General features: G+C 37.6%; 1 protein-coding gene and 1 long non-coding RNA gene across 2 annotated transcripts in view; one reads left to right on the top strand and one right to left on the bottom strand.

Annotated features, from left to right (window-relative positions):
- Positions 1-9,811: 9,811 nt before the first annotated feature.
- LOC118565347 lies at positions 9,812-11,091 on the top strand. Its single transcript, XR_004932324.1, has 2 exons — positions 9,812-10,399; positions 10,941-11,091. It is a non-coding gene; the product is annotated as an uncharacterized LOC118565347 (long non-coding RNA).
- A 2,912-nt stretch (positions 11,092-14,003) lies between these two features.
- Positions 14,004-17,364, bottom strand: part of stx12 (syntaxin 12) — a gene marked incomplete in the record, with an annotated part of 53,476 nt that continues 50,115 nt past the window's right edge. The window contains 2 exon segments of the mRNA XM_036145616.1: positions 14,004-14,819; positions 14,905-14,987. Of these exon segments, the coding sequence (XP_036001509.1) occupies positions 14,727-14,819; positions 14,905-14,987 (176 nt within the window).

Below are 17,364 nucleotides of genomic sequence, written 5' to 3'. Positions count from 1 at the left end.
TATTTATCTAATTTCCTAATTTTTTATCATATTTTCTTTAAAATCGCAGACTTTTCGCTATTTTTCAATTAAATCCTTGGTGGCACTTCATAGCGAAGCCGGTGAGGCCGCAGCGAGCTTGGCCTCCCGAGATTGCGCAATCCCATGTTAACTGTGCTGACTTCCATTCTGTGAATGCATCTTCCTGTCTCTAGATCATAAATTCAATTGTTCAAACAGTTATGAACTGATTTTACACAATTTAATATATGTGGATTACGAATTGTGTTTTGGTCATCAAACTGTGTGCAGATAATATGTTTTCGTGGTGCTGGCCGATCATAAACAGCAAAGAACTGGTTGTAGGTGAGGCCGGCAGTTCCTTGGCCGCCAGGCAGGGGACGCTCAAGGGGCACCGCTCGTGATCCCCAAATAGTAGAGTCAAAACAAGTTATTGATGTTTTATTAGCGAGTTTTGCTAAACAAGTAAAGCACTAAAAAGACTCTAAACATACAGCTGGAACAGGACTGATCAGGGAAGGCTTTCCTCCCTGGTAGTGAGCTCCATTGAGACTGAGAGACTTTTAAAACTGAAGAAGATAAAGAGAACTTTTACCGGAAAAAGGTTGATTTTTTTGTTCAGAAGGAGCGCCGCAGGGACTTAAATTATAAGTAGAGGTAAGACAGCGATACTTATTCATGTTTTGTTTTTGTGATAAAATGTGCGTAATGTGGGTTATAGTTTTAGAATGTGTTACAAATGCAGAAATCCATCATAACTCATAAACTGTTACCAATCAAATGACACATTTTTTTTCATCAAAGAACCAATATTTTTCCATGTATCTTGGTGAATTTATTTGGCTCAATCAGTCTCCTTCAGCACTTTGCAACGAGTCTACTCTGTAGAGTGTATATATTTGTAAATCTGACTCTGATGACATCAGTGCCTCACCAGCTATGAACTCTACCGCACATCACTGACTACAACCACCACCACCACCACTACCATATTTTACATCAGACACCGGAGCAGATGAAGGGCCTGCTGTTGGGAACATGTCAGTCAGTTTGACGAACTCGTTTCTTTTTTTCATGCAGTTTCTCTGTGCCTCCCTTGCGTTTCTTATCCATTACTACCAGTGTTGGGTAAGTTACTTTAAAAAAGTAATCCGTTACAGTTACAAGTTACTTTGTTTAAAATGTTTGTAGTGTAACTTTTTCGATTACTTTTAAAAAGTAATGTAACTAATTACTTTTGATTACTTTAAGGTTTTAATGAGTATTGACCCATGTTCAACATTTAATTTTTGAGAACCGAATGTGAACCTTAAAAAAGCACTAAGCTGAAAGGGAACTGCAGACAGGCAATCACAGGATGTCCACAAGTGTGTGTGTGTGACGATTTTTAAGTTTAAAACAAGGAGGATGGATTTTTCGGCAACTCCTTGCCAAAAATTGCATCCCCTGCTATCTCAGAGGAATTGACACTTGTATGACTCTATTCCTGTATATCCATCAGTAGTTAAAGGACAAGAGTCAGCAAATGCAAATTCGGCCCTGTAAAACAATGACAGCACAATTGTTGCTGTATGATCTGAAGCCCCATTTGGAGCTTTTAAACAGGCTTTGAAAAACTTTGATAATTTGCTGCTGTAATATTATAGATTTTTTAGAATAAAAAGCTAGCACATGTGCATAATCAAAAATAACAGAAATACAATTATAGAGCATTCAGTATTGTAAGAAAGCTCACACTGTTTCTGGATAAATACATTATTGTATGAGTTAAGTTCTGTCCCGTTTTCTGCCTTTTTCGTTGTAAAACTGAAATGTCCCATGCTCCTGAATGCACCATAGCTTTCCGACGCTCACGAATGCAACACTGAACGCTGAGCTGTGTAGACACGCGTTTGATTTTCCGCTTAAGACAAAGTTTTGCAGTTTCACAACACACGTCGGCTCTCACGGTTTATTGTTGTGTGTGAATGACAAGAGACTGCATGATTGCAAAGCGCCTTGTTGCATCTTTCTCTTCCTTAAAATGAAGCCAAATAAAACCGTGAAACGTCCGCTCGCTTGCTGTTCTTTCAGAAGGCTCCACCAGCACAGGATGGATCATCAGAGTGATAGAGACAAGGAGCCGTAGCGGGAAACGGCCATACAGGGCGCAAAGCAATAAAAATATCAATACATATTTTCGGAAGTAACTGTAACTGAATTACATATTTTCTCATTGTAACTGTAACGAACTAGAAAAAGCTGTTCCTGCGTAAAAGCAAGTGAGAATGCTAATCTGCAGAATGATTGAGCAGAAGATGCAGAAAACATTGAAATCAGTATGGATTTGAAGAAATTTGAAGAATTTGAAGAAATAGAAGAATTTGAAAAATTTGAAAAAATTTGAAGGAATTTGAAAAATTTGAAGAATTTGAAATATTTGAAGAAATTTGAAGAATTTAAAAAAATTGGAGAATTTGAAAAAATTTGAAGGAATTTGAAAAATTTTAAAAATTTGAAGAATTTGAAAATGTTGAAGAAATTTGGATAATTAGAAAAAATTTGAAGGAATTTGAATAATGTGAAAAATTTAAAAAATTTGAAGAATTTGAAGATTAAGAACAATTAGAAGAATTGGAAGTATAGGAAGAATGTGAAGAATGTGAAGAATTTGGAGGAATGTGAAGATTTTAAAGGAATGTGAAGGAATTTGAAGCAATTTGCATTGATTTCAATGGGAACAGCCAAAAAAAATAAATAAAAAAAAATCGCACAAAAAGTGAAATATTTTAAAAAGTGTAAAAGTTAGCATAACCATGAGTCATTGCAGGCATGCCGGGAACAAGCCGAACGTTTTGACACCAAAATTGTTGAAATCGGTTAAAGTATGCGAGAGTAGTTAGACGCCGACGGAATAATTCTAAGCAAAGGGAGCCTGTCCCTGACCTGTAGTAACCTCTGGCCAGCAGAGTGCTGTTGTCATGGAAACTCACTCACGCCTGCAGGTGTCCATCTACTGCAGGCAGAGATTTATGGTCAGAAGAGCTCTAATTGGAATAAAATGGCATCACTTTGCCTTGAACAACTCTGAAATTTTTCATCAACCGTTAGGGCTAGAGACGTAATTTTTTCTGCGTTTATTTCGGAACGGATAGGGGAACAAGACAAACTATTGTTTTTTTCTTGAAATATTTTAATGTAGGCGCAAAAAATCCTGAAATAAAGGGGAATATTGATGAAAATTAAAAAGTCCTCTAAAATCTGTCCCGAACAAATCGCTCTAGCTGAAAAAGTATGGGAGATATCAAAATAATTCTTTCAGCGTATCAGCAGGCTTTTGAGGACTGTGGTGGTCATTTTTATGTTTGTACAAATATCAGTGTAGGCATGGCAACGATGTAAAAAAGTGCATCATTTAGAAGGATGCAGTTCCAAAGCGTTTTTAGGATTTTGCACATTCGCTACTCCCGAACAAATTGTTCCTGCGGCAAAACCGTAACAGTTATCGACAAAATTCCTTTTTAGTGAGCGCCAGAAGGGTCTGGACATGAATGTGTGAAAGTCTCATGCCTGTACATCAAACGGTTTAGGAGTAGCGACGATGCAAAAACATGTGTCGCTTGGGAATGTCAGGTGTGATTTTTCACCGCACCTCCATAGAAAATCAATGCGTTAGGGGTTTTTGCCGCTCTGGGGTGATTTGCGAAAAATCTATAAATCCCACACCAATGATGGTTACATTTCCCGAATCCAGACAAAAATTCCTACGTTTTGATGTATAATTTATGTGCATAGAGTGAAAATTGAGTGAGTGAGAAGAAGTTGTTGGAAGAAGAAAAATGTATTGGAAAATCTACAGTGGCCACTCTAAGTGAAGTCCCTAGCAACCATAGCAACGCATTCATTTTTGTCAATTTTATGAAAATGAAAAATTATTTGAAGGAGGTACTGTATGAAAATGGTAGAAGATATGAAAAAGCTGAAGTAGCTGAATATAGCTGAAGGTTATTTGAAGATTTTAAAAGTTGAATGGCGTTTCTAGCTGAAAGTAGGCTGAAGCAGTAAGCTGTCAAAAACCTGAAAACTTTGAAGAATTTGAAGGATTCTCCATTTAATTTCAATGAGCGCAAAAAACTCACACAAAGTTAAATATTTTAAATATTATAAAAGTTATAATTACTAAAAGACATAGCAGTAATGTCATGAACGAGCTGAACGTTTTGATACAAAAATTGTTTAAATCGGTTGAAGTATGCAGGAGTAGTTAGATGCCGAAGAATGTACGGAATAATAATCAAGACCTGAAGGAACTTAAGTGAGAATGCTGTATAGCATTCTCACTTGATTAGTTACTCTTGTTTTGTAATTAAATTACGTAACGTCGTTACATGTAATCCGTTACTCCCCAACACTGATTACTACTGTGAACACCGCTGCACAAAGTTCCACATGGAGCGTGTAGGTGTTTTTCTACTTTATGATTGGCCTAGCCCTTTAGACTGTCAGGGATGATAACCAATGGGCTGCAGTAGCCTGTGGTAAGGGCCGGATGATCGGAACAGACTCTTGCGCTGCTGATTTTATTTTTCTTCATGCATTATGCAAATATAACGAGGCATATATATAAAATAATAATAATAATAATAATAATAACTAGAAAAGGCTGTTCCTGCGAAACAGCAGTGAGAATGCTAATCTGCAGAACGATTGAGCAGAAGATGCAGAAAACATTGAAATCAGATTTGAAGAATTTGAAAAAGTTTGAAGAATTGAAAGAAATAGAAGAATTTGAAGGAATTTGAAAAACTGAAGGAATTTGTAAAATTTGAAGAATTTGAAAAAATTGAAGAATTTGAAAAATTTGAAGAAATTTGAAGAATTTGAAGAAATTTGAAGAATTCAAAACATTTGAAGAAATTTGGAGAATTTGAAAAAATTTGAAGGAATTTAAAAAATTTGAATTTGAAGAAATTTGAAATATTTGAAAATTTTCAAAAAATTGAAAGGAATTTGAAAAATTTGAATTTAAAAATTTTGAAGAAATTTGGAGAATTTTAAAAAATTTGAAGGAATTTGAAAAATTTGAAGGAATTTGAAAAATTTGAAAAAATTTGAATGAATGAAAAATTTGAAGAATTTAAAAATTTTGAAGTATTTTGGAGAATTTGAACAAATTTGAAGGAATTTGAAAAATTTGAAAAATTTAAAAAAATTGAAGAATTTGAAGATTAAGAACAACTAAAAAATTTCTGAAGAAATTTAGCAAGGCGCCTCCCTCGTGGTACCGTAAAAAATACTAACGGGAAGTAACACTGCGAATTTCAGCTTCCTACGGTCTTCACAGCACCCGCAGTGGCCTTCGAAAGGTGCCATGTTAAGTCAGTGGACCTCCTAGAACCTCTGGCTAGCAGCGTTGTCATGGAGACCTCACAGCTGTAGCCCTCTATTTGTCTGTAAAGGCAGAACAACCCCGGCTAAGCAGAAGTTGGTAGGACCTTCCTAAAGCTACTTCTGGTTAGCAACATGCTAACCGTTAGCCGCTAGCATGGTGGTGTTCAGTAACACCGGGTTATTGTACTCTGTCAGTTTGGTCCAAATCCTGTACAAGGAAGTGCCTCAAAATGGGGTGCCAATACTTAATGTCACCAAACATGACCAAAGTTCATGGGTCAGATTGGCCTCCTTTAGCAACTCAGCCTCACCACATCTGGGCCCAGAACTCAACATTTGACCAAAATGGTCAGTAGCGCCATTTCCCACAGGTGGGTGGTGCTGTATTGGCCAATTGGGTCGTGTCTGGGCATCATGCCAGGTCCTGTTGGAAGCAAAGGGCCAATAGGAAAGCATGTGAAATCCAAAATGGGCCAGAAAAGTGACACATGGCTGAAAGTCACTTGAAAATTTTAAAATGTCAAGAGGAAATGACTGTGCGAATTTCAGATTCCTACATTAATCACAGCAACTGCAGTGAGCGTCGAAAGTTGCCATTCTATCTCAATGGAGCCTCTCCCTCTGGCCTTCAGAGTTCCGTCGTCATGGAAACTCACTGACACACCTGCAGCGGGCCATTCTACCGAAGTGCAGAGAGTTTGCTCAGACTCTGCCTCATTGGATTATAATGGAGAACTTTGCCTCAAACAACGCTCCATATCTCCTGATCCGTAAATGGTAGAGACGTAATTTTTTCAGCGTTTAATTCTTAACGGATAGGGGAAGAAGACATGCTATCGGTTTTTGCTGGAAAAAGTTTAATAAAGGCATAAAAAATTATGATATAAAGGCAATGTTTAGCGAATTTCAGAAATCCTCTAAAAAGGTTCCCGAACAAATCGCTCTAGCTGAAAAAGTATAAGAGATATCAAAATAATTCTTTCACTCTGAGTATCAGCAGGCTTTTGAGGACTATGGAGTTCATTTTTAGGTTTGTACAAAAATCGGTGTAGGCACAGCGACGATGTAAAAAGTGGATGATGTGGAAGAATGAAGCTCCAAAGCGTTTTAAGGATTTTGCACATTCGCTACTCCCGAACAAATTGTTCCTGCGGAAAAACCGTAACAGTTATCCACAAAATTCTTTTTTTATGAGTGCCAGAAGGGTCGGGACATGAATGTGTGAAAGTGTCATACCTGTACATAAAACGGTTTAGGAGTAGCGACGATGTAGAAAAGTGCCTCATTTGGGGAGATTGAAGTCTGATCCTGTTTTAGCATTTTCCCAAAACGCTACTCCCGAACAAATTGTTCCTGCGGCAAAACCGTAACATTTATCGACAAAATTTCTCTTTTGTGAGCGCCAGAAGGGTCGGGACATGAATGTGTGAAAGTCTCATGCCTGTACATAAAACGGTTTAGGAGTAGCGACGATGTAAAAACATGTGTCGCTTGGGAATGTCAGGTGTGATTTTTCACCACACCTCCATAGAAAATCAATGGAGAGCTTTTAGGTTTCGTGGTGCTCTGGGGTGATTTACGAAAAATCTATAGATCCCACACCAATGAGGGTTACATTTCCAGAATCCAGACAGAAATTCCTACGTTTTGATGTATAATTTATGTGGATAGGTTGAAAATTGAGCGAGTGAGAAGAAGTATTAGTTGAATTTCTAGAGTGCGCACTCTACCAACTGCCACTTGACGACCATAGCAACGCATGTTATTTGCTGAATTTCTTGAAAAGCCAAAATTATTTTAAGGAGGTACTATATGAAAATGGTAAAAGATATAAAAAAGCTGAAATATACCATAATAGCTGAAAGATATCACTACATTTTAAAAGTTGAATGGCGTTTCTAGCTGAAAGTAGGCTGAAGCAGTAAGCTGTCAAAAAGCTGAAAAATTTGAAGAATTTGAAGGATTCTCCATTCATTTTCAATTAGAGCAAAAACTCACAAAAAGTTGAATATTTTAAATATTATAAAAGTTATAATTACCAAAAGTCATAGCAGTAATGTCCTGAAGGAGCTTGAACGTTTTGATACCAGAATGGTTGAAATCGGTTGAAAAATGCGAAACGAGCTAGGCACCGAAAAACGTACGGAATAATAATAATAAAAAGTAAAGAAAAACAGTAAAACAATAAGTGAGAATGCTGTAAAGCATTCTCACTTATTGTTTGATAATAATACATATTATTAATATACATGTCGGGTCTGCCGGCCCAAACAGCACGGCCCACCGGGAAAATGCCCGGTACGCCCGATTACCAGTCCATGCCTGCATGTCATCTAAAGGCAGTTTACAATGTCAAAATCAATCAGATTATACATATTAAATCAGATTATCCAGATTGGTAAAATAAATTCCTATATAAGGGAACAAGTTGACCATCAAAGTCGTAACAAGCAGCATTCACTCCTGAAGAAGCGTAGAGCCACAGGCAGAGTCGTTTGCATTGTCCATGGCTTTGCAGCAATCCCTCATACTGATCAAGCATGAAGTGACAGCAGAAGGAAAAACTCCCCATTAACAGGAAGGAAAAACCTCCAGCAAAACCAGGCTCAGTATGAACGGTAATCTGCCTTGACCGACTGGGGGTTACAAAAGAGAGAGGAGAGACACAACAAGACAGACAAAAAAGCACAGAAACACACATTGATCCAGTAATCTGTTTTACATTAGATGGTAATAACAGGTGATCTGTCTTCCCTGGATGATGTCACAGCTAACAGAACACCAGACCAGGTGTACCTACTATGAAGAAAAAAGAGAAAAAACAAAAAGTTAAAAGCTGAAATGACAACAGTCATGCAAAATTGAAGAACAATAGACCCTGATGTCTTCCAGCAGCCTAAGCCTATAGCAGCATAACTATAGAGGTAGCTCAGGGTAACATGAGCCACTCTGACTAGAAGCTTTGTCAAAAAGGAAAGTCCCAAGTGCCAGCTTCTAGTGGAGGAGTTCAATTATCTTGGGGTCTTCTTCAGGAATGAGATCGAAAGGCGGATTGGTGCGGCGTCTGCTGTGAAGCGGGTACTGTACTGGTCCGATGTGGTAAAGAGAGAGCTGAGCCAAAAGGCGAAGCTCTAGATTTACCGGTCAATCTATGTTCATACCCTCATCTATGGTCACGAGCTTTGGGTCGTGACCGAAAGAACGAGATCCTGTATACAAGCGGCTGAAATGAGTTTTCTCCATAGTGTGTCTGGCCTCTCCCTTAGAGATAAGGTGAGGAGCTCAGTTATCCGAGGAGGACTAAGAGTAAAGCCGCTGCTCCTTCACGTCGCAAGGAGCCAATTGAGGTGGCTCGGGCATCTGGTCAGGATGCCTCCTGGACGCCTCCCTGGTGAGGTGTTCCGGGCACGTCCCACCGGGAGGAGGCCTAGAGGGAGACCCGGGACACGCTGGAGAGACTATGTTTCTCAGCTGGCCTGGGAACGCCTTGGGATTCCCCCGGAGGAGCTGGCCCAAGTGACTGGGGAGAGGGACGTCTGGGCCTCCCTACTGAAGCTGCTACCTCCGCGACCCGACCCAGGATAAAAGAAAGACGATGGATAGATGGATGGAAAAAGGAAAGTTTTACGATTAGTCTTAAAAGTAGACAGGGTGTCTGCCTCTCGGACCAAAACTGGGAGTTGGTTCCACAGGAGAGGAGCCTGATAGCTAAAGGATCTAACTCCCATTCTAGTTTTAGAGACTTTAGGATACACCAGAAGACCTGCAGTCTGAGAGCGAAGTGCTCTGTTAGGAACATAAGGGGTAACCAGAGCTCTGATATAAGATGGAGCTTGATTATTAAGGGTTTTATACGTTAGAAGAAGAATTTTAAATTCTATTTTTGATTTAACAGGAAGCCAATGAAGTGAAGCTAAAATAGGAAAAATATGATCCCTCTTGTTGATTTTCATCAGAACTCTTGCTGCAGTGTTTTGGATCAGCTGAAGACTTTGAACTGCGTTTTGTGGACTAGTTTTTCAGCATCAATCCTGGACAAAATGTTTCTAATTTAGAAGGTGAAAAAAGGAAACTCTGGAAACCTTTTTAATATGGGATTTCAATGACCTGTCTTGGTCAAAAATAGCACCAAGACCTTTGCCTTTATTACCAGATGTCACATGTGGAATATTGCTAAAGTAATATGTAACCTGCTTGGTTAAAAGGTTAAAATTAAATTTATTTGGTTTAAAACGGGTTGATTTACGTTTTCTATACAAACCGTCTTTTATTAAGAAAACCAGAAGTTATCGTGGCGGTAACAGGAAGTGATATGTAGGAAGAGAGATAGCGTTTTTCCCTCGGTCACTGATGCACAGAGCGCAAGTCTACTCTTGTGTTGGTTAAAAAAAAAAGAAAGAAAAGAGTACGGAGAGCGTTGAAGAAACACGTTTATTGCTGTTTTTCCTTTTTGATGTTAATCTTCTTGGTAAACTGGCACACACATGTTCTCGTTGAATGTGTTGGAACTGCTCCTAGCCGATAAGCTAACTCATTGTTTCGGTTTTTGCACATTTTCAGTTTTTGAAAGAATGTTTTGTGTTTAAAAAGCATTTATTTGATAATTTAACAAGTGCATTCATAGTGATAAGCACTGCATAAATAAAAAGTGGAGCAAAAGAAATGAAAAATTTTAAGGCACTAGTCACACTTGCAAATTGTGACTGCAGTAAAAATACTGTCACGCCAACTGACAGAAAGCACGACGGAAACACCAAAAACCTCTTTCATGCACTTCCAAAAACAAAACAAATTTTCAAGTGGCCTGCAGGGAACAATCAATCATTTGCATTTTTTGCAACATAACCAGAAAAGCACCCCAACCGACTTCCTGTCAAGAGGAGGAACTTCCTGTTAAACGGCCATCTTGAACATCAGTTCAATACATGCTGTGGAGGACAAAGGAAGAATGTTTGTTGAGAGCAAAAGCTTAAAGAAACAAGCAAACCAAGAAAACTAAAATCCCTCAGTTCACCGTCAAACGCAACTGGTAGGAGATTTGACTTTCTTCAATTATTCACCTGTTGTTGTGGAAGGTGGAAAGGATAAACTTATGCTCAATTATGTGCTCCACATGTGCACATATAAAATGTTTGTTTCAGTTGGCATCTGACTTAGTTTATTCTAATGTTAGTGGCTTTCAGTTAATTATTTTCACTTAGTCTGCCTAGTTTGAAGTCTGAAGTTTATGTTAAGTTTGACAATGCAGGTTATTGTTTAAGTTAGTGACTCAAACCAGTCCAATTGTTTGGATCAGTAAACCTGATGGCTTTATTGGACTTGTGCTTTTGTTTGACACTCCACTATTTGCATATCTTAGCTACTTCTTAAGTTAAATGTTAAACAAGATATATTTATGAGATTAATGCTAAAACCTAAAGTATGTTGGCACTTATGCTGATTTAATGCTAAGGCATTGCTAGTTTGGTTGCACTCAGTTAAATGTATTTAACTAACCTTTTTACATTTTAATGATTTGTGTTTGTTTAAACTTGAAATAACGCAACATCTCCTGTACTCTTGTGTTCAAGGTTTTCAACCTGAATGACTGTATGACCCCTTCACCAATCAAATCAAGAAAACAAATTTCAATAATAAACATAAAAAAAGGGGAAATCCTTGTTCTGAGTTGTTCCTTGCTGACTGGGCTCTTTCAAGTGGAGCATTACTGAGGGAAAAAAATCAAAATCACAACAAAACTTGACAAATACAAAGGTATTTTGGGATAAATTTGTAATTTTATTTACAATCTAAAACCCTCTTTAGAAGGGTTTTCATAAGAACTGTTGGTTACACATTATACTGTAAAAAGTAATGTGTTCGCCATATGCAAGTGAATTCATTGGTAAAATGTTATTTCATTTTATTGTACATTTTATTTGTGAAAATTACATTTTGCCAAAGCATATCTGTTAAATGTCCTTTTTACAGCTGCCCTGAAATGCATCACAATAAGGTGGATGCAGCTGGAGCCTCCTTCCTATGACTTATGGGTCCAAAAAGTAAGGGAATTGTATAAAATGGAAAAGATAACCTACTCATTAAGACTTCAAAAAAACACTTTTAGCCTGCGCTGGGGACCAGCTGAAGCAATGTTGATGTAAATAAACCCAACAAGTTTGTCTCTTGGCATATGATGTCTAGCTATCCCTCCTAAAGTGTATCCTTATTTTTGGGTTGTATGAAGATGAACCTACAATTGTGACTAAGATGTTTATTTTATGGAAAACTTTATACTGTCAACATTTGTGTCATGTGCCTTTAATGCATGGTTGTATCATTGCTCTGCAAAAATAATAAAAGTTTAAGTTCTAAAAAAAAAAAAGAAAATTACATTTTGGCAACAATGGAGATTATATTTTGGAAATAACTCTAGTTAACCGTTGTTAACTCCTGTTGGTTATTATTCCAACTGAGAATTTGAATTTCTGTTGTACAACACATTTAAATGATTATTTAATCATTTTTCTGAGCTTAAAGCAATTGCATATTGGAAAATTGGGACTATAAAACCTGTTTTGTTAATACAGGTCAGGTCTTTTGACTACGTTGAAATTGATGAATCCAGCCTTAATGTCCAACAAGGTTGATGAAAACTGATCCATTGATGGCGAGCCTTCCCTGTCGGAACGTGAGCTCTACCACATCATTCACCAGATTCTGTCAGTTCTTTGACAGACATCAAGAGAACATACTTTGGATACAATCCCTGACTTGACTTATTCCCCTGACCCCCGATTGCTCCCCAGGCGGCGCACAGTGGCAGCCCACTGCTCTCCAAGGGGATGGGTTTAGATACAGAAGTGAATTTCTCCATTGTGAGATCAATAAAGTTCAATAATTATTATAACTATAGAGGTAGCTCAGGGTAACATGAGCCACTCTAACTAGAAGCTTTGTGAAAAAGGAAAGTTTCAAGCTTAGTCTTAAAAGTAGAAAGGGTGTCTGCCTCATGGACCAAAACTAGGAGTTGTTTAGGAGAGGAGCCTGACAGCTAAAGGATCTGCCTCCCATTCTGCTTTTAGAGACTCTAGGAACCACCAGCAAACCTGCAGTCTAAGAGCGAAGTGCTCTGTTAGGAACATAAGGGGTAATCAGAGCTCTGATATATGATGGAGCTTGATTATTAAGGGCTTTATGTGTTAGTAGAAGAATTTTAAATTCTATTTTTGATTTGACAGTAAGCCAGTGAAGGAAGGCTAAAATTGGAGAAATATGATCCCTCTGGTTGATTTTCATCAGAACTCCTCCTGCAGCATTTTGGATCAAATGAAGACTTTAAACTGCATCTTGTGGACTTTCTGATAGTAGTAAAGAATTACAATAGTCTAGCCTTGAAGTAACAAATGCATGGACTAGTTTTTCACCATTGCTCCTGGACAGAATGTTTCTAATGTAGAAGGTGAAAAAAGGAAACTCTGGTAACCTTTTTAATATGGGATTTCAATGACCTGTCTTGGTCAAAAATAACACCAAGATTTTTTACTTAATTACCAGAGGCCACATGAGGAATATTGCTAAAGTGACACTTTGGCAATATTTCCAACTGATAAAGTGTTACTGTTACAGTATTTCTTTTGGGTGTTTATCCACTAATTTAACTGTCAAACATTCATAAAAGCTGTCTTAATGCAAGAAACGAAATTGTTAAACACATGAAATAACAATTAACTTTAAAGAACTAAAAAGGTTTTGTTAACTTTTGACATAAAGGTGGATTAACAGCGAATAAGATACCTTTCATTAAATTGGTGTACTAATGTTTAAACCAGGGGCTCAAACTTATGGCCCGTGGGCCGGTCCTGGCCCGCCGAACAATTTAGTCTGGTCTGATGGCCAAATGCATTATCCAACGGCTGTATCTCCTCGCTGCATCGACCGATCAGCACCAGATTTTTTGTGAGTAGAGGGGGAGCACTGCTGAACACGTTCGTGTGTATCGCTTGTTGGATGGGCGGGGAAAATGCGTGACAGCTTCTGCGTTGGCTGGCAGCCACGATGCGCGAACGCCAGAGGTGGCCAGAGCGACGCTTGGCTGCGAAGGCCGATTGACGCCGCTTGCGGCTTTCATTTCATTTGTTCCTTTTGCATGTTCTATTGAGTAGCGAGTAGGGTTTCCTAGTGTTTTATTAAGCAGAATAATTGCACTAACAGGTAATCGTAGGTGTTTGTGATTATTTTGGTCCAGAAATTGAATGGTCTCTAAGAGCTATCAAATTATCTCCGTTTTGAGTTAACTGAATCAACTGAGACATTTTCATTTGTTTGTGGTAAAGGAGTAAGGATTAAAACTCCAATCGCAATTATAATTAAAGTTATCAACGTTTGTAGGACAAGTCTAACCAGTCAACAACTGGTTATACAACACTTTTCCGGTATAAATAAGTTCATAACTGCTAATTAATGAGCCAGTTGTTAGTGTTAATCACTACAGGCTCATAGCCCTTTGATCACAACCATTTGAATTGAAATTTGTTATAGCTATCCTTTGATTTTGTATTGTATATTATTAAATTATAATTACCAATCATAATTAATAATAATCTTCATAATCAAACAGGTTTAATTGCATAACGACAGAAAAGAAACATGTATTGCTTAGCATTTTTACTTGGGGTATGCTTGCTAGACAAGAAATATAAACATGAGGCATGTGGTACAAACAGTCATTAAAATCAAAGCTTTATTATATATAAAGGCTGGTCCTCTATTTCAGAATTTTATATCAACTTTCATGTACTGAGCTCAATAGTTAGGCAAATAATGTTTTATTTAGCATTTTCAACATGTACTACCACTTGACAACCATACTTCTGCATCACTATGAGGGTTACCACTCACAACAGGAGAACCGGCTGTTCACAACATCTACACAAGAAGATGCCACAATATCAACCTACAGAAAAAACAAAACAACACAACACTTAAAAGAAAATCTTGACAATTTGCCAATATTAAAGTTGTTCCTTATAATATTTGTATATTTGAAATACAGTGACAGCTAGTGTTAGCGCAGCAAAGTAAGTAAAGGGAAATGAAGGAATTTCATATAGCAGATTGCTCCCAAACATCTCCCAGTCCTCCACGGCCTCCTCTACAAAGTTAAAGTAGCTTTTAAATCTACTTTAAAAATCAACAGACTTAATCATTCATAATGACTACATGGTCAAATTGTCAAGCCCTCAATATTGATGAACTTTGGAGACAGTCTTACTGTGATCAGCTTTTCTTGTTCTTGTTCTGGTCAGTGAGGTCAGGGTGAAAGGGGTCTTGCGGGGTTAAATAGAGTACTGGAACACTAATTGGAAGAAATCAGCTCATTTGGAAGCCCACCAGATAATAACAGCAAGAATGATGATTACAATGGAACAAATTATGGCAAGAATACACATCTTCTTCCTGGATTTTTGCTATGACAGAGAAAAAAAGAGACAGGGGGATTATTGGTAAAGACATTACTGAAAGTGGCAAGAAATAAGGTAAAAACTTTCTCACTTGGTAGTACACGGCTCTCTGGAGCTGTTCTGCTCCACGTTCTACATGGACCTCAGCGTTCTCCACGTTGGCCTCTATACTGTCTGCAGACAAAAAGGCATAGGAAAGTAATTACATCAGAAACGTGTTCAATTTAAGATTTAAATAAAAAAGACCTTGAGAGTTCTGAACCTACAGTGTCATTTTAACAAAACAATTATAAATTAATATCACATCAAAGGTTTTAGGGTCACCCAAAAAAATTACATATTTTTCCAAGAAAACTCAATTTTATTAATAAACTTTGTTACAAAATTAATAGAAAATATAGTCAAGACATAATGTTAGAAATAATGATTTGTACTTGAAATAATTTTGTCCAAACTTTGCTTTCATCAAAGAGTCATTCATTTACAGCAATTATAGCACTGTAGCATTTTAGCTGTCAATTTGTTAAAGTAATCTGAAGAAATTACACCCCATGCTTCCTGAAGCACCTCCCACAAGTTGCCGTGGCTTGTTTGACACTTCTGATAGTACCATACGGTCAAGCTGCTCACACAACAGCTTGTTGGGGTTGAGATCTGGTGACTATGGTGGCCACTGAATCATAGACAGAACACCACATTGACAATGTTTAGAGTGTATTTCTGATTAAATTAATTTAGTTATATTTGTATATTTTTAGTAAAAAGCCCCATTCTGTTCAGACATTTCTAAGTAAACCCAAACCTTTGAGTGGTAGTGCATACATTAAATAGAAATATTGATAACGCAAAATAATAATATGTATTCACACATTTTTTAAATCCAAATTTAACACATATATATATTTATCATGTTAATATTTTCACAAATTATTACAACTCCTACTATTAATATATTATATCAAACAGTTTCACTTATACAAATCGTACCATGTTTAGAAATTCATGAAACTGTAAAAAAAAAATCTTTAGAAATCTCATAACTTACTGAAGTGCTCCTCTGAAAATTATTACAAACATTTCTTTTCAAGTTCATATGGAAGTCGGTAGGCAGGTATATTCAAAGCAACAATTTTCTGACACCAAATTACTATCAGAAAATCTGTTTTATTTCAAAGCTGGACATGCTATTGGCTAAGCAGTAGGCAAACTCCGCTTTCCAAGGTTTCAAAGGTTTTAGACAAATGTAAAACTGAAATGTGCAAATGTAAACATTTAATTCAATTCAATTTTATTTATTTAGCGCCAATTAATGAAACATGTCCTCTCAAGGCACTTTACAAAGTCAAATTCAATCATATTATACAGATTGGTCAAAAATGTCCTATATAAGGGAACTAGTTGATTGCATCAAAGTCCCGACAAGCAGCATTCACTCCTGGAGAAGCGTAGAGCTACAGGAAGAGTCGTCTGCATTGTCCATGGCTTTGCAGTTATCCCTCATACTGAGCAAGCATGAAGCGACAGCGGAAAGAAAAACTCCCCATTAATGGAAAGGAAAACCTCCAGCAGAACCGGGCTCAGTATGAACGGTCATCTGCCTCGACTGACTTGGGGTTACAGAAGACAGAGCAGAGACACAACAAAACAGACAAAAAGCACAGAAGCACACATTGATCCAGTAATCTGTTCTACATTAGATGGTAATAGCGGGTAATCTGTCTTCCCTGGATGATGTCACAGCTAACAGAACGCCAGACCAGGTGTACCTACTATGAAGAAAAAAGAGAGAGCAAAACGTTAAAAGCTGAAATGACAACAGTCATGTCAATGTAATGCAAAGCAAAACTGGAGAACAGTAGACGGGAGAACAGTAGAAATCAGTACAGTGAGAAAAATAGGCCCTAATGTCCTCCAGTAGCCTAAGCCTATAGTAGCATAACTACAGAGGTAGCTCAGGGTAACATGAGCCACTCTAACTCTAGTTCTGTCAAAAAGGAAAGTTTTAAGATTAGTCTTAAAAGTAGACAGGGTGTCTGCCTCTCGGACCAAAACTGGGAGTTGGTTCCACAGGAAAGGAGCCTGATAGCTAAAGGATCTGCCTCCCATTCTACTTTTAGAGACTCTAGGAACCACCAGCAGACCTGCAGTCTGAGAGCGAAGTGCTCTGTTAGGAACATACAGGGTAATCAGAGCTCTGATATATGATGGAGCTTGATTATTAAGGGCTTTATATGTTAGAAGAAGAATTTTAAATTCGATTCTTGATTTAACAGGAAGCCAATGAAGGGAAGCTGAAATTGGAGAAATATGATCCATCTTGTTGATTTTCATCAGAACTCTTGCTGCAGCATTTGGGATCAGCTGAAGACTTTGAACTGCATTTTGTGGACTTCCTGATAGTACAGAATTACAATAGTCCAGCCTTGAAGTAACAAATGCATGGACTAGTTTTTCAGCATCACCCCTGGACAGAATGTTTCTAATTTTGGCGATATTTCTGAAGGAAAAAAGGAAACTCTGGAAACCTGTTTAATATGGGATTTAAATGACA

This window comes from Fundulus heteroclitus, chromosome 13, assembly GCF_011125445.2.
Source record: "Fundulus heteroclitus isolate FHET01 chromosome 13, MU-UCD_Fhet_4.1, whole genome shotgun sequence".
In the NCBI taxonomy this organism is placed as follows: domain Eukaryota; kingdom Metazoa; phylum Chordata; class Actinopteri; order Cyprinodontiformes; family Fundulidae; genus Fundulus; species Fundulus heteroclitus.
The sequence above is the reverse complement of the archived record's forward strand: the minus strand, read 5'-3'. Positions and strand labels throughout refer to the sequence as shown.